We start from the raw sequence: 24896 nt of genomic DNA on the forward strand, positions 1-24896 counted from the left end.
AGGGCCAGAGCTGCAGCTCAGCAGTGAACACCTGCCTGGCTTGTGTGAGGCCCTGAGTTTAGTCACTAGCTCTGCAAAAGAGAAAAAAAGAAAAGAAGCAGGCCAGAGAGCTAACTCCATGCAAACACATGCTTTGCATGAAAAAGGCACAGATTTGATCCCCCATAGTTCATAGTCCCCTAAGTACCACAGAAAGTGACCACACAAGAAGGAAGGAAGGAAGGAAGGAAGGAAGGAAGGAAGGAAGGAAGGAAGGGAGGGAGGGAGGGAGGGAGGGAGGGAGGGAGGGAGGGAGGGAAAGAAGGAGGGAGGGAGGGAGGGAAGGAAAGAAGGAAGGAAGGAAAGGAGGGAAGGGAGAAAGGGAGGGAGGGAGGGAGGGAGGGAGGGAGGGAGGGAAGGAAGGAAGGAAGGAAGGAGGGAGGGAGGGAGGGAAGGAAGGAGGGAGGGAGGGAGGGAGGGAGGGAGGGAAAGAAGGAGGGAAGGAAAGAAGGAAGGAAGGAAAGGAGGGAAGGGAGGGAGGGAGGGAGGGAGGGAGGGAGGGAGGGAGGGAAGGAAGGAGGGAGGGAGGGAGGGAGGGAGGAGGGAAGGAAGGATGGGAGGAAGGAAGGAAGGAAGGAAGGAAAGATGGAAGGAGGGAGGGAGGGAAGGACGGGAGGAAGGAAGGAAGGAAGGAAGGAAGGAAGGAAGGAAGGAAGGAAAGAAGGAAGGAGGGAGGGAGGGAGGGAAGGAAGGATGGGAGGAAGGAAGGAAGAAAGGAAGGAGGGAGAGAAGGAAGAAAGGAAGGAGGGAGAGAAGGAAGAAAGGAAGGAGGGAAGGAAGGACGGGAGGAAGGAAGGAAGGAGGGAGGGAGGGAGAGAGGGAGGGAAGGAAGGAAGGAGGGAAGGAAGGAAGGAAAGAGGGAGGGAAGGAGGGAGGTAAGGAGGAAGGGAGGGAAAAAGGAAGGAAAGAAGGGAAGGAAGGAAAGAAGGAAAGAGGGAAGAAGGGAGGGAGGGAAGGAGGGAAGAAGAAAAGGAAAAAAGGAGGATCCCCAGCACCCCCCGTGATCCCCCCATGTCCATTTAGGAGTGATACTAAATACAGAATCAGGAGAAAATCCTAAGCAAAACTGGGGGAAGCAGGGACTGGAGTGATAGCACAGCGGGTAGGGCATTTGCCTTGCAGGTGGCTGACCCAGGTTCGATTCTCAGCATCCCTCTCATACGGTTCCCCAAGCACCGCCAGGAGTAATTGCTAAGTATAGAGCCAGGAGTAACTCCCGTGCATTGCCAGGTGTGACCCAAAAAGAAAAAAAAAGACTGGGGGGAGGGAGGGAGGGAGGAGGGAGGGAAAAGGAGAGAAAGATACGGACTTTGTGGGCAGTCACTGTCCAAGTAAATGGGGCTTTCCGGTTTAACCCCACACACCCAAAGTCTCCACATTCCCCTAATCCCAGGACTTTAAGAAGTGTTAGCACCTATGGACCACCCTGGGGAACTGCTACATCCTTGATCTGCCTCGATTTACAGAGTAGATTATATCATGATAAAACTCCTTTTATAAAGCATGACTAGACTGAAGTACCATGCTGAGTGACCCAGGAAAAAGAGCAGTCTCATTGATCTTCAGTTTACCACCTATAATAAAGGCTAAATCAGTGCTTCTCAAACTTTAAATCACTTATATACTACACCATACCTTGTAAAAATGCAAGTTCTCATTCACCTGCCTGCAAGTCGAAGCTTTCAGAAGATGCTTGTCCATGGACCACATTTTCAGCAGCAAAATACTGTTGAGGTGAAACCTCGGGACTACCACTATTATCCCAGACATATATATATATACAAAGGAAAGCAGAGACCAATGTGGAATAGTGGACCACTTCACATTGCTAAGTGGGCAGTTTTAATAACCAAGAGAAACCGAAGTTTCTTGACAAGAGACAAGACAAGCAGTTTCCTACATCTGCACTCCAAAAGTTTATGTAGAAAGGATGGTAAGACAAGTCCAGCAGTGGGACACCCGTCTTGCACAGGGCCAACCCTGGTTTGATTACCCAGTACCACCAGATGTGATCCCTGAACACAGGGCCAGGAATAATCCCTAAGCTTTCTGGTTGTGACCCCTGAACCACACAAAACAAAAGTTGATGAGCTGATGTAGAGATTGGCTGGCTGGCTTGCTTGCTTTTATCCTTCCTTCCTTCCCTCCTTCCTTCCTTCCTTCCTTCCTTCCTTCCTTCCTTCCTTCCTTCCTTCCTTTCTTTCTTTCTTTCTTTCCTTCCTTCCTTCTTTGGATCACACCTGACAATGCTCAGGGGACCATGCCAGGCATTGAACCCGGGCCAGCCAAATGCAAAACAAAAGCCCTACCCAGTATACTATGGCTCCAGCCCCATGAAGAGGCTTTCTTTACCTGGGGTTAGTTATATACATCATTCATAGGGTCTCAACAATACATCCTAGGCCTATGCTCTCGGCAAAGTAAGGAAAGCACACCCCCCAAGAACAGGGAAGGAAGGAGAGAGGTACCTCCAATCACCGCCCACACCCTGCTCTCCTATCCACAGGCAGAAACAACCTTCTCTTGTTTGCCTTTTCCAACAGGCACCCCCAGGCTCCCCAAATAGTAATGGCAGACCTCTTCCAGCCCTAATATTTCAAGAATTTCTATGAATTCCCAGAATAAGTAACGGTCTCTTCTGCCCTTTGCAACTCACAGGGACTTCTAACCATCCAGATAGATGGAAGCTTCCCCGGCACAGTCACAGGTTGGTGAATGGCAGAGGATAGCCAAGAACCACCAAAATCTGCCTGAGCACAGAGCACCTGGCTGGGCACAAGGTCCAAGCTGTAAGGCCAAGAACCATGAGTGGGGCAGAAATCATGCTTTGCTTCCAAGGAGCCATCCTCTATTTCTGGGAGGGGACTGGAGCAATAGCACAGCGAGTAGGGTATTTGCCTTGCATGCGACTGACCCAGGTTCAATCCCCAGCATCCCTTTTGCTCCCGAGCAAATGGGTCTCTCGAGCACCGCCAGGAGTAATTCCTGAGTGTAGAGCCAGAAGGAACCTCTGTGCATTGCCTGGAGTGACCCAAATAGCCAAAAATAAATAAATAAATATTTCTGGGAGAAGTGGAGGACCGCAGTACCTTAAAGGCAACTTGCTCAGACCCAAGTATACCGAACTTCTGGTCACTGGGAGGTTAATGGGAACACATCCTGGGCCCTCCCCTCCTGACGCTGCAGGAAGTACAGGAAACCCTAATATGATATCCAAGGACCAAGTACTTCCTTTGGTCACTCCCAGAAAAGATACCAAGAGACCATCAGAAACCCACTATTCACACTCACAAGCCCATGGCACCTTCGAGACCTCAGTTTTCTGTATCAACAAAAGGGATTTGGATGAGATGCTCCAAAGGATATTCCTGCATGGCACAATGTAAAATGAAAGTGGAGGAGGGCAGTCCCTCAAATAAGTAAATGAGTAAATAAATAAAGGACATCTCAGGAGAATACAGTACAATACAGATGGATAGATGGAAACAATGAGTGGTTTGGATGACATCCAGCAGGTTCAGGAAAGCCTAAAGTTCCTATTAAGAAGATACTAAAGGGAAGGATGGAGGGAGATGCTGAAGCATAGAAGATGTCACTGAGAGCAAACTGAGACACATGGGGAACTGCAGGACAGTGAGGAGAGAGCCTGTGAAAAACCTGTGAGCTTCACAACTCCCCACAAAATCTTGAGAAAGACATGGTATTACAAGTAGGATATTAAAAACAAACAAACAAAAAGGCTGGAGCAATAGGACAGAGGGTAAAGCACTTGCTTTACATGTGATTGACCCAGGTCTCAAAATCCCCCAGCACCCCCATATGGTCCTCTGAGCCCTAACAGGAATGATCCCTAAATGCAGAGCTAGGAGTAAACCCTGAGCAATGCTGGAGAGGCATGGCCCCAAACCCAGTAATAATAATTAATAATAATACTATACTGTCACTGTCCTCCTGTTGTTCATCGGTTCGATTTGCTCGAGTGGGCCCAGTAACGTCTCCATTGGAGACTTTGTTGTTACTGTGTTTGGCATATCGAATACGTCACGGGGAGCTTGCCAGGCTCTGCCGTGCGGACGAGATACTCTCGGTAGCTTGCCGGGCTCTCCGAGAGGGGCGGAGGAATCGAACTCGGGTCGGCCATGTTGGCTGCGTGCAAGGCAAACGCCCTACCGCTGTGCTATCACTCCAGCCATTAATAATAATAATAATAATAATTAATAATAATAATAATAATACCAAGCCATCTCCTTTCAGAGCAGTCAACTCTCCCTTGTGGAAATGCAGGGAAAGAGTGAGATTCAAAAGTCCAAGCAGTGGGGCCCAGGGAGAGAGTACAGTGGGTAGGGCATTTGCCTTGCACACAGTCAACCTGGGTTCCATCCCTGGCAACCCATATGGTCCTCAAGCCCACCAGGGTTCATGCCTGGAGTAGGCCCTGATCACCACTGGGCGTGGCCCCAAAACTAGGGTTGGGGGCAAGGTCAAGCAGAAACTCCTGAATTATACCTGAACTAGACCAAGAGCACAACAGTTAACTTGGCAGCAAAACAACAAAGGAGGGAACTTGCTGTTTAGAAACAGAGAGAAGCTTCCTCGGTGCATAGGAGAGCTTATACATCAAAACCTTAACTGTTACGTACAGATGGCCAGAAGGCCAGGAAGATCAGCTCCCATGAGAAAATAGCTCCAGCATGTAGGTCAGTGGTTGCCGTGTACGTGCCAAGACCTGGGGTCAATCCCTGACACAGCAGTAAAAAGTGGACGATGGTCTGAATCAGCGTTACTCAGCCTTTCTCTCACTGTGGCTCCCTTTCAACTTGTTTTCCTTCTTGTGGTGCCCTCTCCTACCAGTTGCCCCCTAGTGTTTTTTTGTTTGCTTGTTTGTTGTTTTTTGCTTTTTGGGTCACACCCAGCAATGCTCAGGGTTTACTCCTGGCTCTGCAGTCAGGCCTTACTCCTGGCAGGAAAAACTCCTGACCATATGGGATACTGGGGATTGAACCCGGGTCTGCCATGTGCAAGGCAAACGCCCTACCTGCTCTGAACCCTGTCCCCTAGTGTTTAATATACTGTCACCCACTCTCATTGACTTGATTTCTACCTGTGGGCTCTTCGGAACAAGCTAGAAACAAGGGGTGGGTGTGAGTGGGGGGCTTGCATGTGGCTCCTAGTTGAGGAACACTCAGACATAATTCAGGTACATAAGAGAAAGGAGAGCAGCCATGTGGTGGAGGGGGTAAGCTCAGAATAGAAGTCAGGGAGATGGAGTAACGGTAGAGTACATGACCCTGGAGCCCCCCACTCAGCATTGCCAGGAATGGCCATTATGAAAGAAAAAAAGTTTTTAATACTACCAATAGGGGCTGGGGATGTGGGTCAGTGGTAAGATTCATGATTCCTATGTATGAGGCACTAGGTTTGATTCCCCACACCACAGAAAGAAGGGGAGGGGAGGGGTAAAGGGAGGGGGAGGGGAGAAGGAGGCGAGAGAAAAGGCCAGGAGAGAGAGTACAGGGATTCCTGCCTTGCATATGGGAGGCCCAGGGTTTGACTGCCAGCTCTGCAAATGGAAATCAAATGGATGCAATATGCACAGCCAGGAGTAAGCCCTGAGCACAGAGCCAGGCATAAGTCCTGAGCACCCTGGGTTTGGCTCAAACCCTTAGAAAGGTGGGGGGAAGGGGAGCAGAGGAGAGGGAAGGGAAAAGAAAGGGAAGGGAAGGGAAAGTAGCTAAACTGAACACTTGGTATTCAGCTTGTCCCAAGTGGTTCCTTCATGCTTGCTATTCCTCTTGCAGCCTGGGCACAAGCCCAAGAAATTCATGTACTAAACTGGCTTCTGAGATTTGGCAGTGCAGCTCAGTGGTAGAGGTGCTTGCCCGGCATATGTGAGGCATACGGGTTCAACCCCTACACCACAATAGATGGATAGAGCGATTGGTAGGTAGGTAGAATTCTGTCAAATTCTGAATTGGCATCTGGGCCCTTGGCAGCTCCGAGGAGTCTGTCCCACCATGGGCTAACTAACACTTAGAGACAGTGAATGACTAATCATTTCATGCCTTTTATAGGCATACCACACAACCCACAGCCCACTCAGAACACCTCCTCCATTGGGTTTTCACAGGCCACAATGCGCAATGCGCAATGCCACAGTTCCTTGTCACTCCAGAGTCAAACACCAGACGAGAGATATCCGGGTCAGTCCTAAGCCAGTTTACTCTGCCTTGCTCATTCTTACCCCAACAAACCACCATAAAGGCTCTTGTCTATAATTCTTCCTTAATCCTGCCCCTGACTGATGAACTCTCAGCTTTGCCCTGTGCCCTGGTCACTCCTCTGGGGATCTCTCCAATAATCTCCCTACCTCCCCACTTCACCCCTACTCTGTTGACTTCACAATACCTGGGAAATAATAAAACTGGCATGGATAGCAGGTCAGAACCATCCTTTGCAACATTGGGTTCCTGGGAGTTTGTGAAGGCTCGTGAGGGAGTTCCTTTGAAAGCTCAGGGGAGCAGGGTGATGGGCAGATGTGATTCAAATTTGTTCTGAAGGCCAGACAGATAGCACAGTGGGTAGGGCACTTGCCTTGCACGTGGCCAACCCAGGCTCAATCCCTGGCATCACATAGGGTCCTCTGAGCATTGTCACGATTGATCCCTGACCACAGAGCCAAGAGTAAGCTCAGAGCACTGCTGGGTGTAGCCCAAGACCTAAAACCAAACCCCAAATTTGATTAATTTGATTTGATTCCATAGCCAACCTCCAAACCTACAGGCACAGTAAGACATCAAAGTTGTCAAGAATTCCAGACACTAGTGGAGGAAACGTGGAAGGATGAAAAAAATGATGATTTTTTATCTTTCCTAATATTTTTTTCTTTTTAGTCCAGTTTTTCTTTTAGTCCAGGTCACCTCCTGGTAATGTCAGAACATCAATTATGTTTTGGTCACGGACTAATGAAAAAAATTAGTCCAATGGATTTGACTTTCTTCCCTCTTTTTTTTTTTCTTTTTGGGTCAAACCCAACGATGCACAGGGGTTACTCCTGGCGGTGCTCAGGGGACCATATGGGATGCTGGGAATCGAACCCGGATCAGCCGCGTGCAAGGCAAAGGCCCTACCTGCTGTGCTATCACTCCAGTCCATTCATTCTCTTTAATCCTGATTGAGGCTATTTCACTCAACATGGGATTGAAACTGCACTTTGTCTCGCTGAAGCTTTAATACACATACTTGCCAATATAGTTTTCAGAAAATATACATCACATGCACATCACCTAGGAAGAGCTGGGGGTTGGGGGAGGCATGCAGATCTGGGAGTCAAACTTGCCACGCTCCGGCCCCCCAAAAATATGGCTGTAATTCTTACAAATGTGACATTTCAAATCCATTTGACTAATTTTTTTCATTAGTCCGTGACCAAAACATAATTAATGTTCTGACATTACCAGGAGGTGACCTGGATTAAAAAAGAAAAAATATTAGGAAAGATAAAAAATCATTTTTTTCATCCTTCCACGTTTCCTCCACTAGTGTCTGGAATTCTTGACAATTAGTTATTGAATTTTCTTGGCTGGTTTTATCGTTTCTTTCCTGTTACTGTTCAAATATAACTTTAAAAGATCATAGTCAGCTACTAGATCCCTTCTACCCTTGCTTCCTCTCCTTACCCTCTTCTCCTTTGCAATCTGTTTTGTTGTCAATAACCAATTTATTCTTATTTTGTCTTTTCCATTCCTCTGCTTTGTTTCCTTTTATTGCATTTATAGGTGAAATCTCCCCAATCATTTGTCTTTCTCCTTCTGATTTATTTTGCCTCACCTAATCTTCTCACAAGTCCCTTCCAATTCTGGTGAATGGTAACATTTCATTACATGTATTTATATATATATATATATATACATATATATACACATATATACACATATATACATTTTAATCCAATCATCTATCAGTGTGGACTTCAGTTGTTTCCATGGCTTTGTCCTTGTGAATTATACTGCATTAAACACTGGGGTGTACATAAAGCTCATCAAGTTACTGACTTCATATTCTGTGAAAAGATACCCAAATGCCAAATGACTGGATCTTATGGTGGCACTATTTTCCCAGTGTTTAGAGAAAACCTTATAGTGGTTTCCAGAATGTCTGCGCCAATTTACATTTCCACCAGTTGTATCCAAGAGCTCCTTTTCCCCAGCCTCACCAACACTTGTTGGTTGACTCATATCAATGTGAGTCATCCTCACGGGTATAAGATATCTTGTATCCCAAGTGTATCATGAGAGTTTTATCTTCCCTTTCCCTTATAAATCATCATGTGTATTTTTCATATGCCTGTTAGGCACCTGTGTGTGCTCTTCAAAGAAGCATCCATTTAGATCTTCTGCCCATTTTTAAATCTGGAGTTTGATTTTATCGTTGTTGAGTTGCAGGAACAACTCTTAAAAAGCAAACCTTTATCAGCTATAGGATATACAAATACCGTCACCCACTCATTCTAGAAATGTTTTCTTTTACCGTACAGAAGATTTTTACTCGATGGTGATCTCAATTGTTGTTTGCTTTTATTTCCTCATTGTGAGGGTCAAGTTCCCCAAAGTCACCTCTAACACTAATATGTAACAAATCACCTCTGTGATTCAACCTATTTTATGGCTTCAGATCTTATAATCCTACAGGCAAAAGGGTTAAAAAATATATATATGAATTCAATATTGGGGCTGGAGATACAGTACAGTGGATAGGGTGTTCACTTTACATACAGTGGATTTTGGTTTGGATTCCCCGGCATTCCACATGGTCCCTTGTGCACCACCAGGAGTAATTCCTGCATGCAGAGCCAGGAGTAACCCCTGAGTATCACTGGGCGTTGCAAAAAAACCAAAAACAAAATGAAACAACATCCCACAAAACAGTACAACTTCATGACATGACAGATATGGTCACAGCTATCAAAATGCCATGCTAGCAATAACTTTTTTTTTTAGAAATTTTCCAGAAAATAATCTCACTACTACTTAAGCACCTGGTTAAAAAAATTTTTTTTTAATGGAAGCAAATTCGTCAAGAGAAAAAAAACTTTTCAATATCCATCCAATAGATAAAAATGCAACCAGTAAAGATCAGTTTTGTTTTGTTTTAAATGTTCCCACATGAAAAGACTTTGGAGATATTATATCTGGGGGGAAAAAAAGGTTAGTAAGCAGGATTCAGAACTAAATTTTATTTCTCATAAGAGAAAAGAGGCTCAGACATTCCTACAGGTACATATGTGTATGTGTTTACTTAACACATGGGTTAATGTATGATGAAAAAACTCTAACAAAACGAATTACGGGAAGATTTCTATAATATATTTCTCTATAGTTTAGCAGTTCTATTTTATAAGTATGTGCCTCTTTCTCAGAAAAACAAAAAAAATTGAGAATGCATTATTTTTCTTTAAACTAATGTATTTAAGGGTTATTTAGTTTACTCAGTTTATATTCCCAAACTCCAGGCTAAAAATTAATCTGGAAAAGAAAACTTCAGCTACAGAGAAAAGATAACCAACCAAGTAACTAATCCCTTTGCTTCATTCCTTAAATTCAAAGCCACAGATATAATTAGGGAGCCGGGGAAAACATAACCATAAAAATCACCAGACATTTGTTATTTACTTTATTTTCAAGACAACCCCCACCAAATGAAGCTATCCTGATTCCACAGACAGGAAAATAAGACTCTAGAGATTAAGTGGTTTCCCCAGAGCAGAAGCTGATTTAAAAAGGAGAAAAAAAAAAATCAGCTAGCTGCCTTTCGGGTTTTAGTTTAGGAGCAAAGACAACCCCTAGAGCTTTTATCTTTTGAATTCCCCAGGGTCATTGTCTAAAGAAAGCATGTGCAAGTGGGGTTGGGTCTGGGTGGGATAGGCACAACTGATTGGGGCTTTTCTTTTTTTTCTCCAGGGAGTATTTTCTCCCTACTCCATTCACCCAGGGTCTTCTCCTCTAGCAAAAGTCACATACCTTCCATCTGGGCTGCATCAGGAGCACGAGGCAGGCACTGCTCATGGAAATGCCAAGCTATTATCTTGCCCCTCAGAAGTATCAGGGGAAGAGTCTGAAACTCCCTTTTCAGGTGTCTTCAGGTGTCTCCCTTCCAGCTAAGTCCCTCCATTAGCACATCTTTGATCAACCACTCCCCAGGTCCACCTGACCACGGGCTATGGGAAGGAGAATCTATTTGACCTCTATAGTCTGTAGCAAGGAGAATCTAGCTCACTGCATCTTTTACATCAAGAGCTAGAAAGAGTAGAAATAGTAGCAGAATTGCTCAAAAGCAGTTATCAGAAAATGCTTTATTATCTCTCTTCATTCTGCCACTTTATTAAACACTGCAGTTCACAAAGATTTGTTACATGCATTTGACATTCCAACACAAATCCCACCACCCCATCACCTTCCCCGCACCAGTCTCCATTTTCCCAACCACCCCTGTAGCATGCCCACAATAATTTATTTTATATTGCTTGTTACCACTACATGGTTAACGGAGTGATGAAAAAATATTTCTGTAGAAGAAAGTTTGTGAAAATTGTTGGATTTCACCATGGGGACATTATGTCCTTGTCTTGGTTTACTAAGCTGTTGTTGCAAGTTAAACCTTCTGTGTTTTTGTTAGTTGAGATTGGTTGGCTTCTGTGTTACATTCCCAGTAAATGCTCTAATATTCAAGTATCGCAGATTTCATCCTACAGGTTGATTTCCCAAGTAGTCATTTCCAATACAATTCACATGGAAGCGCCTCCGGTGGTCCCCTGGCAACACTAGGAGTGATTCCTGAGCACTATTGGGTATGGCCCAAATACGAGAGAGAGAGAGAGAGAGAGAGAGAGAGAGAGAGAGAGAGAGAGAGAGAGAGAGAGAGAACAGACTGGAACAAGGATTCTGGAACAAGGATTCTTAGAGTGGCTGGGGGCTCTAAGAGTGGCTCAGTGGTAGCATGCCTCCCTTCCATGTGTGAAGCCTTGGGTTCAATCCCCACTCAGGAGTTCTTGGCTTTTGGTGTCATAATTTGAAAGATGGCATTTTAATACCCATATAGGTAAATCTCCTTGGTGTTACATCAATTTTCTAATTGCTCAGGAGATAAAGAGCAAACCAAAAAAAAAAAATTGTTTTTTTAACCGTCCCAAAATTACCATCTTTCCTTTTAATTTTTGATAGGAGCCTCTCAGTGGTCCTTGGGATTCAGGGATCACTTAGACCTATATTCAACCTGATTGTACAGGTCCCACAATTTGGTGCTCAGCCCAGTGGTCTGGGCCCACCCTGAAGTATTCAGGGACTCACGCAGTACCAGGGAATAAATTTAATCTTTTAATTCTAAGAGGTACAACTCTTAGTTGTAGGTGCAACTCTGACTTAATCTTTGAGTTAGGAAAAGGATAAAATAGTAAGTATTTTCAAATTCTATAGGAGAGGGGGCTGCAGTGATAGCACAGAGGGTAGGGCGTTTGCCTTGCACGAGGCCCGACCCGGGTTCAGTTCCTGAGTGCATGAACCAGAAGTAACTCCTGTGCATCGCTGGGTGTGACCCAAAAAGAAAAAAATAGGAGAAATATATGTCCATTTTATTAATAATGGCAAATATATGGAGTACTTATAAGTGCCAAACACTGTTTTCAGTACTCTATATGCACTAACTTATTTTATCCAGATATTCGCTCCTATTTTTAGGTATCTTATTTTCCTCTAGCTTGAAGATGAAGAATTGGAGACACGGAGAGGTTAAGTGACTTGCACAGGTGGCTGCCCCATGGCTCAGCCTTAGTGAGGCAGTTGGAGATCTTGGCCATCTGGTCTACCTCTCCAGCCATATCAATCACATACCTCAAAACCCTAGCTATCCTGAAGTACATAGGATTCTATTTAACAGCACCCCCTAAGTCCCATATCACCAAGACACCCTTGCCCTTTTTTCTCACTATAACTTTCCAAAGGACTATGAGGGTTTTAGGGGTTTTTTTTTGGGGGGGGGGGGTGTGTTTGGTTTTTGCATTAATGAATTAAAGGCAGAAACCTGTAAAACCCTGTAACAATAAGATAATAAGATGTAAGAACTGCCTTTGTAGGAAATACCAAAGCTTTCTCCATAACAAGCCATTCTTACAACCTTGTTTCTTATCTCAAAGCAAGGAATTCTGCACAAAGATTGCCTGGGGTACTTTTTCTACTTCCCCACCACCACCCGTTTCATCCCTCCCCTCTGGCTCCAGCCTGGAGGAGAGATGGATCCTCAGTGACCTTTGGCCAACTAAGTGGCCCAAGCAGGAATTAGCAAAGCTCCATTCAGCAGCTTGCCTCCTTCTGGCCTCAGGAGACCATTTCAGACTAGGAGACACTCCTGTTTTCACCAGATCTAAAATTAGCCTTTGAGCTTGGTGATAGGATGACAATATGTGACAGATTTGGTGCTCCAACCGTGATGGCAAAGCACTGTTTAGCACTACACTTAAGACAAAAACTTGAGGGTTTGAGTTACTTTTCAGCTGTACAAATCCCTCCCATGTTTTGGAGAACTTTAACACATCGTTATGAGAGGAGACAAAGATGAACTCTTGCAACTAAAATGCGGCACTGCAGCACTGTCCTCCCTTTGTTCATCAATTTGCTCAAGCGAGCACCAGTAACATCTCCCTTGTGAGGCTTGTTGTCACTGTTTTTGGTGTATCAAATATGCCAAAGGTAGCTTGCCAGGCTCTGCTGTTCGGGCAGGATACTCTCGGTAGCTTGTCCGGTTCTCTGAGAGGGACGGAGGAATCAAACCCGGGTCAGCCACTTGCAAGGCAAATGCCATACCCGCTATGCTATTGCTTCAGACCTCGGAGTAATTCTTGAGGTAGGAGTAAGCCCTGAACATCACCAAGTGTGACCCCAAAACCAAAACAAATTTTTTTTTAAAAACATATGACTTCACCAATGTTTATTAAAAAAAAGTAGAGAATGTCTGTAAAATACATCTATAAAAATAAATGATTGTGGGCCAGAGAGATAATATAGCAGGTAGGAGCCTGATTTGAACATGGTCAACCCAGGTTTGATCCCCAGCATCCCATATCAGAGACAATCCCCCACCAGGAATAATCTCTGAGCTCATGGATAGGAGTAAGTCCACACTAGGTGTGGCCCCTACCCTTCTCCTACACACACACACACACACACACACACACACACACACACATACACACACACACAAAAAAGTGACTGAAGAGAATGCCTTACGAGAATTTTGAAAGGCACTTCTATTCTCAAATAGGGAATCCTATTTCATAGGCCCAACAATTTACAATAACTTGTTTAATAAGAAACAGTAAGAATTAATGAATATGAGAGATGCAGGACAAATACCTACACAATAAGTTTCTTGACCAATGTCTTAAAACACTGTGTTCCAAATTTTCAAGAGTTATGTTTTAAATCAATGAGAATTAGTTAAACCGCACAATGACAATAGATGGTTAGAAAAATAAGTAAATGTTGGACTGGAGAGATACAGTACAGGGGTTAAACCCATACTATTCTGGCCCTTTTCTGGCAGGTGGTGGACCCTAATTGAATCCTCAACACCCTAATTGAATCCTCAACACCCTAATTGAATCCTCAACACCAAACATATAGCAGAGATCCCTGAGCACAGAGTCAGGAACAGGCCCAGAGCATAACTGGATGTATCAGGGAAGGAAAGCAAAGAGGAAGGGGAAAGGGAAAATGGAAAGAAAATAATAAAAGGCGAGGAAAGGAAAGGAGGGGAAGGAAGAAGGGAGGGAAAATTCCTAATTCCTCAGTACAGAGCCAGAAGTAAGCTCTGAGCACTGCTGTGTGGGCCAGAAAACAAAACAAAACAAAAAATATATAGAGGGTGTGAAACCAATCGCCACTACATTGCAACTCCCCTGTAATGGGTGCAAGGCTCCAGAAGTCATTGTGTCCTTGGGGCCCTCCTCCACCCTGATGCCAGGATGTCCATGAGAAGGAGAGGGGAAGGGAGGGGAGGGGAGGAAAAGGGAGGGGAGAGGGGAGGAAAGGGGAGGGAAGGGAAGCTCTCTAATAAAGCTGGGAAATATACACACATGTTGTTGGTCTAAAATACCTAATCCACTGAAAACATATCACAAACAGCTTTGCAACTTTGTATCTAATGGTGATTCAATAGATAAATGAATAAATAAAATACATAATCCTTAATAGCATAATTAAATGATTGATCACTAGGTGTCCCCCAAAATTCCAAACACATTTCAATCTTAGAAACCGCTAAACAAAACAGCAATTATTAGGCTGATTTGGGTATGGGCAGGCATAGGCATAAAGGAAAAAAATTTTGAAAGACCAAGTATTGGACAATAGGCATTTAAGACACATCTATACATAGGGAAAAAATTGTGACTTATATTCCACATCACAAAAATATTTTTATAAAATAAACCACAAATAATATATGCAATAAGCACAGTCGAATGGCCATCAGCCAGTGGAGAAAATGATTCCCATATATGCCAGCTACAATGGGTGGCAGTCTTCATATATGTGATGCTCTTACAACAATTAAGATGTAAACATTCTAACAGGAAAGTCCACAAAGGATACGAAAAAAGATAGGGCCAGAGTAATAAATAGTACAGCATGTAGGGCGCTTGACCTGGGTTCAATCCTCAGCATCCCAACTGGTCCCCCAAGAACTGCCAGGAGTAATTCCTGAATGCAGAGCCAGGAGTAACCCCTGAATACTGCTGAGTGTGGCAAAAAAATATATATATATATTATGTATATATATTAGATGTATATATATTAGATGTATAATATGTATATATTATACATCTAATTATATATTATACATATTACATTATACATTATATATATATATATATATATATATATATATACACACAGAGAATGTAAAACCAATCACCACTACATAGCAATCCCCCTGCAATGGGGTGCAAGGCTCCAGAAACCGCTCTGACCTCAGGGCCCTCTCCTGCTTTTGGCATTCGAAACACAGGGGTGGGTCCTCTTCCACCCTGATGCTATGAGGTGACCCAGGAAGGAAGTGCACTAGACAGAGAGAGGCACAGACCACAAAAGCGCCAATCCCTTAGGACACCGACCCACAGGCCCTGAGCGGGAATCAGCGGCTGAACAGTCATTATCATGCCGCCACCTCACACACCTGCATTCTTCCCAGCGTCACACAGTTACACTTCTCATTTTACACAGGAACCCACGGAGGCCCAGGGAAACTGAAAAGGCGACTCAGGGCCACGGACCGGGGAAAGCGCTGCCACTGAAATCCAAACTCCACAGCCCGTGTCGTCTCTCTCAGAACATGGTGAAAGATTTTTGTCCCCGCTGCCACAATGGCCTTCTGTCTCAGCACGAACGGAATTCAGCCCCTCTTATGTGTTAGACAGAACAGGACCAACCTTCCCACCTCTGCCCGCTGCAGCTCGGGAAAGAAGAGCAACTGAGCACCGGCGAGAGAGCTCAATGGGCTAGGCCGCAGGCTTTGCACACACAAGGTCCGGGTTCTGTTCCCTAGCCCTGTATATGGTCCTCCAAGCAGCCCCAGGAGTGACCTCCGAGCAGGGAGTAGCCCCAGAGCACCACCAGGTATTGCTCAAACTCAAAAAAAATAAAAAAGGAGGAGGGGAAGAAGAGCAGCTTATTACTAAAGGAAGTATTCTGTTTCCAGGAAGGACATGGTCAGTGGACCTCGATCGCTAGTCATTACAACTTTATATGGCTGCCAATCACTGATCATTTGCTCCGTCAAGCTACTGTGGAAATGTGAACTTTATTACCCACAGTTGGCCTGAGCAACAAAATACTTATGAACTTATGAGCTCATTATGTTTTTTTTTTTTTTAGGTCAGGTTTTTCAGTTTGGGGCCCACACCTGGCAGTGCCCAGGACTTACTCCTGGCTCTGTGTTCAGGGATCACTCCTGGTGGGGTTAAGAGGACCATACGCATGCGGGGATCAATCTGGGGTTGGCAAAATGCAAGACAGTAAGTGCCTTAACTCCTGTTCTAGCTCTCTGGCCCTTAGTAATGTTTTTTTGGGGGGGAGGGGTCACACCCAGCGATGCTCAGGGGTTACTCCTGGCTCAACACTCAGGAATTACTCCTGTCAGTACTCAGGAGTATGCTGGGATGCTGGGAATCGAACCCGGGTTAGCTGTGTGTAAAGCAAACGCCCTATCGACTCCCTTCCCCCTCCCCCCCCCCCCCCCCCCAGATGAAGACAGTGAGGCTCAGAGAGGTCTCCTGGCTAGGAAGACAAACCTGACCCAACCCCATCTCTCCCCACTTGGTGACCAGGGAAGAAGGCCCAGATGGCCATGGATCCCGCTCCAGGGAGTCCCCCAACTCCTTTCAGCAATCACTGCCCTTCCCTCATCCCACCCCCTTTCCTCTGCTACCTACCTTGGTTCAGGTAGGTCAAGGTCTCCTCATGCAGCTTCACCGCAGGCGAAGTGGCTGCGCACAGCACATACTGCAGGGGGGGCAGGCGGGCTTCATTCTCGGGGGACAGCTGGGGCTCTTCTTGCTTGAAGATGGGGAGGGCAAGCACATCACTGCAACACACAGGAGGGAGGATCAGGAGTCTGTTTGCAAAGATGGAGCTAGTGGGAGAAGGGGTCTGCAGAGCCCCCGTGACCCAAGCACTTAGCAAAGTGAACGCATCGTGTTAACTGGGCTTCTGATACTTCTCACTTCCCATCGCAAAACCCCTGAGACGTGCGTGGGCACAGAGTGGAAACCAATGCTCAGAGACTCTCCTTTCACTCAGAGGCCTCAAGGGTCACTCAACAAGCCATCAAAGAGGAAGAAATGCAACCCAATCTAATATTCACCAATTGGGCCAGTGTGATCATGCTGCGATAAGAAGGTCGCCTTGTATGTGGCTGACCTGGGTTGGGTCTCCCCCAAGTCACCAGGAGTGATCCGGGAACCCTGGCCACAGCTAGATATGGCCCAGAAAACAAAAAGTAAAAACTTAACATCCTTGAATTACAGAAATATTAGAGAAAGGGATTAGCGGCCAACATGCGTCTTACGAATGCAAGAGCATTTCTTTTGCATTCAGACATTGCACATGAAAATCTTGCTGGCAAGGGTAAGGACTGGAACCCAAAACTGAGTTTCGAGCCACAATTCAGACCCGCACAACCCTGCCCTTAGAGTTCTGCCAACTATTCAAACGAAGAAGCTGTCCTGTCAGCTCACACAACTTAAGACACTCGCTCGGCAATTCTTTAAAAAACAAAACCAAACTATCTGACCCATAAACCCTATTTTAAGGGTCATGAATAGCTCCTAAATACAAAACAAGGACAGATCTTGGTTTCAATTCCAGAAAGAAAGAGGTGCCCAAACATTCTCTTCCTCTTCCCCCAAACAAAATCCCCCTATCATATCCCCAAATTTAGCCCTACATTAGCTGATGACTAGAGAATTTATTTCTAGTTGCTTTTTTTCTTTTTTCTTTTTTTTTTCAAATGCCCTTGAAGGGGAAAGAAATCCCTGAGAACAAGCACAGTCTCGGTGCAGCAGAGATTTGCCGAAGACCTCTCAAGTCAGAGCAGCATGGGAACAGGTGCCCCCCAAGTGCCCACACCCATATCGTGATGACCCTCCTCCCTCCCTGTGCCGGCTGATGAATCAGATTTGCTGACCCCACTTCATTCTATAAACAGCAGAGTCGCTGGAACAAATTGTTCCTCATACAACACAATAAACGAGAGTCTCTAAAGCAAAACCTGCACACACCCCAGCAATATCTAACCAGTGCGCGGAAGGGAGGGTCTGTCTCGGGCAGCACCTGCAGCCCCCCTCCCCCAGGCAGTGTCGCCCCTGCCACCCTCCACTGCTCTCCTGGCTCCTCCACACCCTCTTTTTTTTTTTTTTAACCAAACTGGGCATATTCCCAGTCGAAGTGTATATCTAGGAACACTGGAGAAGTAAGCAGGCCTGCTCACTTCGAGATTGCATAATTTTATGTTTGCCCAGACCATGTTAAGTTAATAATCCATGGGCTTCTGCCTCTAAGTAAAAAAAAAAGGGGGGGGCAGGGAGGAATGGTGGGTAAGAACCATCACTCAACAGTAACTCGTTTCAAGCCTGGCATCCTTATTTGCCAAGGAATAAAAGTCACAAGAACATCAAACAGAGAAAGGGAAGGAGGGAGGAAAGTCACTCTGCGATTTGAACCCTGCGATTTGGACCATGCAACCTGCAGAAGTTCTAAGAAAGGCGGGGGCAGTCAAAACTAAAATACAGAAACCAAGAGAAAGGACAAGCCAAGTGAGTGGCCCCGGGGTGCCAACTCGCTGACTCCCACCTTGGTCTTTAATAAAGCTAGTTTCTACCAGAGCAAATACCACAACTTCCAAAAAGCAACATATTTTTTTCTTTCTACAAAGATGATTTTTTTTTTCAAATTTTGGACCACACCTGGCCATGCCGGGTCCATGGCACAAAAGGCAAGTGCCTTACCCACGGTACTATCTCTCCAGCCCCTTCTAGAAAGGAGAGCTTTTATAAAGAGTATGAAGCAGGGGCCAAGAAGATAGTACAGAGGATTAAAGCATTTCTTTAAATTAAAGGATTAAAGCCCACCCTGGTTTGATCTCCCAGCACTACATATGTTCACCAGGGACCATCAAGAGTGATCCCTGAGCACCACTGGGTGTAGCCCAAAACAAAAGGTAAGGATTAAAATGTCTCTCTGTCCGTCATCCCAAAATGATCCCAGAAACCAGGAAGGTGCCAACCATCATTGGCATCTTTCCAGCAATGCCCATGCCCTTCCTCACTTACTACAAAACCCAAATGCTAAAAACACATTCTGTGAAGGGACCAGGACATGACTCGGTCATAGAGACGTGCCTTGCTCCATGTGTGAGCCCCTGGGTTCAATCCCATGCACAGACACACCCCCACGTCACCTAAAGTGCTCTACAAATGTCCTTGTTGGTGGTCAGTGGCGCTCAACAGCAAAGACAACACTTATGCAAGGAGAGAAATATTCGCTAATGGATGACATTTTAGGCAACCAGGAAGTTTTCAATACACTTGCTCACCACTCAGGGTCACCTTCAAATTCATTTTAAAGTTATGGCAGGCAACATGATTGACAGACACCAACTACAATTTGGACGAAACTACAACTAATGGGGCCAGAGAGGTAGTACAGTGGGATAAGGCACCTGACTGCATACAGCCGATGCAGCTTGATCCCCAGCAACACATATGGTCCCTCTGAACAAAGCCCAGAATGACCCATGAGCAGTCAGGAGTAAACCCTGAGCACTGCCGGGTGTGTCCCCAAAACATAGAACAAACCATACAACTATAACTTCAGCACAATGTATTTTAAAAACGTATTCAGTTGAAGCGTTTGTTTTTTTAATGAATGAAAATCTACAGAGGATTAACATCTGTCTAGAAGGTCCCAGGGGGCAGTTCTAAGAATCCTTAACCCCAAATTTATGTCATCTCCTTCCTACTCTGGCCCATGAATAAAGAACAGAACCCACATCAGTTAAGCCAAATCATTCCCTTGCCTTCTAAAAGGGTCATGTCTGCAGGGAGAGCAAACACCCATCAAAGGCCAGGATTGCAAACACCTTGTGCTCCTAAATCTGAATGGGAACGCCTTGAAAGAAACAAAAAAAACTGAAAGTAGTTGGGGCAACTCTCAGTTTGCAGCTGTCATTACCTGCAACTCCCTAGGCCTCACAATCCACTTTCTCTGAGCCTATACCAAATGCCCTTTGGGTGAAATTAGGCACATTTCACAAACTGACTAGGATGGAAATAAAGACAGGCTAAAGCTGGTTCAGACGAGTTCAGAAAGTGAAATGACTGCCCATTAGTACCCGGCTTGCTGCAGAACTCTGTGTGTGTGTGTGTGTGTGTGTGTGTGTGTGTGTGTGTGTGTGTGTAGGGGTGTGTGTGGAAATAATAATGATAATCCTTCAGGATCTGAAGCAAACGGTGGCGGGGGTCCTAAAAGGGGACGGCAGAGTACTTTGCAAAAAGAGGCCAGACTTACGTTTCCCTCTGAAGAGCACTAGTCAAATCCCTGCAGAAGAAGAAAGAGTTCCATCAAGGGCAATAAATGGACAGGACTCCGACACACGTTAAAAGCACCAGCTGGAGCGCGGGGCGCGGCGGGGGGGGGGGGGGGGGGGGGGTAAGGGTGCCACGGATCCTTGGGGTCCTTGGGGACCCCGCCCGCGCTCAGAGAGGTGGAGCGCGGATATGCCAAGGCCACTCTCTCGCCCCTCGGCCCGACCTAGGGCACCGGGGCGGGCGAGCGGCGTGCAGAGGGACCCGGGACGAGAGGGGCAAAGAGCAGGACTGCGCGTCCCCTGGACGCGCCGGGGGACAGGAAGTTTCTGTCCATGCACCCGGGCCGTGAGGACAGAGACCGAGCCCGGGAGGCTGCGGCCGGCAGGTGCGCGCGGCGCGCCCGGCTGCTGGGTGGCCCGGGGAGGGGCCGTCGTCGGGGGCGACAGGGTCCGGGAGCCCGGCGCCGAGGGGGTCCGCGCGTCGGGCCCCTACTGCCCCAGCGGGGACTAAGGGCGGGTCTGGATGGCGTGCGCCCAGAGGCTCGAGCGTCCGCTGGTCCCGGACGCCCAAAGCGCCGCGCGCGTCCGCCGCTGCTGGTTGCCGGGACCCCCCCCACCCCCGGGGGCAGCTGGGCTCTTACCGCAGGTAGCTGCCCGAGCTGTGCTGGTTGTAGTGCTCGGGCTGCGTGTGCCAGAACAGCATGGCTGGAGCGCTCCGAGCCCGCCCCGGGACGCCGCGCACCACCTGGCGCCGTCACCTGCAAGTCGCGCCCTCCCGGCCGCGCGGGGCTCTTATAGCGGCGCTGGCGGGGCGGGGCCCGGCCGGACACGCCCCCGGGTGGCCCGGCTGCTCGGTGGCTCCGGGCGGCGGGCGCACCTGGCCGACCTGCACGGGCGCGCCCTTCCCGGGCCAGACAACGCCTCCCCGCCTCTGGCCAGACCCTCTCCTCCCGCCCCAAGGGGGTCGGGCCCACGCCACTCGCGACCGCTTCCCTCACCTTCCTCTGAGCCTGGGGTTTGGTGCACGCACGAAGCTGCACAAGGTTGGGGAGAGACACCGCCCTGAGCCTGGATATCAAGGAAGGATCCGTCCCAGCCATCCTCTGCCTTAACCTTCCTTCCTTCCTTCCTTCCTTCCTTCCTTCCTTCCTTCCTTCCTTCCTTCCTTCCTTCCTTCCTTCCTTCCTTCCTTCCTTTCCTTTCTTTCCTTCTTTCCTTCTCTTCCTTTCTCTTCCTTCCTTCCTTCCTTCCTTCCTTTCCTTTCTTTCCTTCTTTCCTTCTCTTCCTTTCTCTTCCTTCCTTCCTTTCTTCCTTCCTTCCTTCCTTCCTTCCTTCCTTTCCTTTCTTTCCTTCTTTCCTTCTCTTCCTTTCTCTTCCTTCCTTCCTTCCTTCCTTTCCTTTCTTTCCTTCCTTCCTTCCTTCCTTCCTTCCTACCTTCCTTCCTTCCTTCCTTCCTTTCCTTCTCTTCCTTTCTCTTCCTTCCTTTCTCTCTCTCTTTCTTCCCTTTCTTCTCTCTCTCTCTCTCTCTCTCTCTCTCTCTCTCTCTCTCTCTCTCTCTCTCGTTTGCTGTTTTCTTGTTTGTTCTAACCCGCCAATGCTCAAAGGTTACTCCTGGGTCCTACACTCAAGAATTACTCCTGCCTGTCCTCCGATGGCCATAGGGGATACCAAGGATCAAACCCAAGTCAGCCCTGTGCAAGGCAAATACTTTACCTGGTGTGCTATGGCCCTGGCCCCTTAGCACGTTCCATTCTGACTGGTGTTTTTATTTTTATCTGGGTTTTTTTTATCCATTTCCACTCAAATGTAAGCTCCAAGAGGGCAATGCTGGTACTCCAATTCACCAGTTGCAGGTAATTGCCTCTGCCTGGAACTGTGTTTGGGAGAGTGAGTCTTTAAAACTTCTTTGCCTGTTTATTTCCGGGCTCACCCAGCTATGCTCAGGGCTTACTCCTGGCTCTGTGCTCAAGGATCACTCCTGGTGGTGCTCAAAGGACCATGTGCCGTGTGCAGAGTCAAACCCAGATAGGCTGTATGCAAGGTAAGTGTCCTGGTTCATGTACTATCTCTCTGGCTCCAACCAATACATAGTTGTTGAATAAACATGAAAAGAGGAATGCATTAAGGGAATGAGTAATTGGGGAAAGCTTCCTAGAGAAGATGATACTGAGCTGAGAATTTGTGACAGCAGAGGATGCATCTTTATGCCTATCAGCAAGAAAAGTGGACCCAGGCGGGTACAATAATCATTGCAGAGGCCTTGACACAAACTTTTGGCATCACTGGACTCGGTGACCCAAGAGACACTTTATGAAATGAGATGGGAGAGTTGAGTAGAGCCGATAACAAAGGCCCCGGGCAGATCTTGGCAAGGAGATGCAATTTTACTTGAAGAGTATTTTAAGCAGTGGAGCTGTGTATGTACCTTTTAGAAAGATCAGGCTGGTGGAACATGGAGGGTGGGGGGTCAGTGGAAGTAATAGAACTATGACCCACACCCACAGTGTTTGGCAGTACAAGAGCTGGGTGTGGACTGAATTAAACCCTGCCGGGAGCACAGGCCTCCAACTCCCAGCTCCTCCTGGAAGCATGGAGATAAGTCCATCCCTCCCTCTCTCAGCTCTCTCAGCTCTCCCTCTGGCAGCAGGTCACACACAGGCAAGCCCCTTCACCAGAGCAGTTCTCTGCGAGTTCTGCCTACCCATTATTCTTCTGTCCTATGAGGAACACAAAATTGTGCCACTTAATCTGCCTTCTGGAAAGGACTTATTACCCCAGTCACAGAGAGTGATTTAAGCAGTCCCTCACCAGCAACCTTCTTGGACCACTGCAGTAAGACACCTGGCCCCAGGTCACAGCCCTGCTGGGTGTTCCACATCCTAATGACCATCAAAGCAGGAGTAAAATTGTCTTCCCAGGGGCCACAGAGATAATTCAGCAGGTACAGCATTTGCCTTATACACATCTGATCCAGGATTGCTCCTTGGCATCCCATATGGTCCCCTGAACACTATCAGGAGTGGTCCCTGAGCACAAAGTCAGGAGTAAGTCATGAGTGTTTGCCCATTCCCCCTCTGAGCTACTTTAGAACTTCCCTTGGGCCAGTCATGGAAGCTCCCTCAGTCCATTTCTATTTCCTTCCCACCCCTTATGCAGGTGATAACATTCTAATACGTGTTCTGATTGCTAAGTTATTGGGCACAATCTCAGGGACCAGGACCAATAGGCTTTGAATAGAAAGTGCCCTGGGATAGTGCAGAAAAAACACAGAGACCCTCACAACACTTGTCATGGGTCATGGATAACCTGGGATGCTGGGGAAGCAGATGTAAGCAACAATTATACTACAGTATGTGATCAGAATTAACTAGAACCTGTTCTGATCATGCGAGAGAGGACTTTGGAGCTCTATAAAGTCACCTGGGTAGTGTCATTGATGTTTTCTAACCGGAAGTGAGGTGGTCAGAAGTGAGGCCATCTGTAAAACAGAGGACAGAGGAGGGTCTCCAGCAAGCTCACAGTGTGTATAAGGGCCAGAAGGAAGGGTACATAACCTGGGAAACAGATTACATTGGCTCAAGTCTGGTTGTGTCAGGACACATGACTCTGGGTGGGCTAAATTGACCGCTAACTGCTTCTCTAATCAACACCTGAGGTCTATTTCCTCTCATCCTGGCATCCATCTGGCTGGCCTTGTGATTGGCTTTTTCTTAGACATCAGTGAAAGGGAGGTTGTCTTTGTGCCAGCTGCTATCCCGTTGTCCTGCAGTTCTGGACCACCACAGAGAGTCCAGCTGCCCCAGAACAGTGGGAGGGTCATGCCCAGCCATTCAGCCAACAGCAAAGCTTATCTGAAGTGCACTGATGCCTTTGCTCCAGCTGACGCCACATGGGAGTGAAAGGAGCACTGTCCAGAGGCAGGTGAGGGAGCAAATTGATGGCTGTGAATTTAAGCCAATGCATTTTGGGCTGATTTGTGTCATTTTTACAGAGAAATAAAACACTGAGGCCTTGGGCCAAGTGATACTACAGCAGGGAGTCTCTTGCCTTGTATGCAGATGACTCAGGTTCTATCCCCGGCACCCCATAATGTTTCACTGAATCCTTCTGGAAGTGATCCCTGAGCCAGGGTCAGGAGGAAGCCTTTGGCACAGCTGGGGGTGGCCCAAAACTGGAAAAGAAAGAAAGAAAGAAAGAAAGAAAGAAAGAAAGAAAGGAGGGAGGGAGGGAGGGAGGGAGGGAGGGAGGGAGGGAGGAAGGAAGGAAGGAAGGAAGGAAGGAAGGAAGGAAGGAAGGAAGGAAGGAAGGAGGAAAGGAAGGAAGGGAGAAAGGAAGGAAGGGGAAAGGAAGGAAGGAAGGAAGGAAGGAAGGAAGGAAGGAAGGAAGGAAGGAAGGAAGGAAGGATAAAAGGAAAAGAAAAGAAAAGAAACATTGAGGCTTTTTTTTTCTTCCTTTTTTTCTTTTTGGCTTTTGGGTCATACTTGGTGATGCTCAGGGGTTACTCCTGTCTGGACACTCAGGAATTACTCCTGATGGTGCTTGGGAAACCATATGTGATGCCAGGGATTGAACCCAAGTTGTTTGCATGCAAGGAAAACTCCCAACTCACTACTATCTCTTCTGCCCCTGTTGGTCTACTTGAGAGAAGGGGCAAGGCAGTGCCCACAGAGATGGCATGAGAGACACACTATCTGAACAGGAAAGAGTATCCCTGCTTCTAACTCATG

At 46.9% G+C, this 24896-nt stretch overlaps 2 protein-coding genes across 2 annotated transcripts in view; both read right to left on the bottom strand.

Moving 5' to 3' along the window:
- Positions 1-20872, bottom strand: part of TFCP2L1 (transcription factor CP2 like 1) — a 60625-nt gene extending 39753 nt beyond the window's left edge. Inside the window, exons 1-3 of the mRNA XM_056110471.1 lie at positions 20811-20872; positions 20151-20180; positions 16517-16668 (exon numbers count right to left, since the gene is read on the bottom strand). Coding sequence (XP_055966446.1) covers positions 16517-16668; positions 20151-20180; positions 20811-20872 — 244 coding nt within the window. The remainder of the gene's footprint in view (positions 1-16516; positions 16669-20150; positions 20181-20810) is intronic.
- The window catches only part of CLASP1 (cytoplasmic linker associated protein 1), a 376782-nt gene that overhangs the window by 61632 nt on the left and 290254 nt on the right, over positions 1-24896 (bottom strand). The window lies entirely within an intron of this gene.

The sequence above is a fragment of the Sorex fumeus genome, unplaced genomic scaffold (assembly GCF_029834395.1).
Source record: "Sorex fumeus unplaced genomic scaffold, SorFum_2.1 ptg000009l, whole genome shotgun sequence".
NCBI classification, from domain to species: domain Eukaryota; kingdom Metazoa; phylum Chordata; class Mammalia; order Eulipotyphla; family Soricidae; genus Sorex; species Sorex fumeus.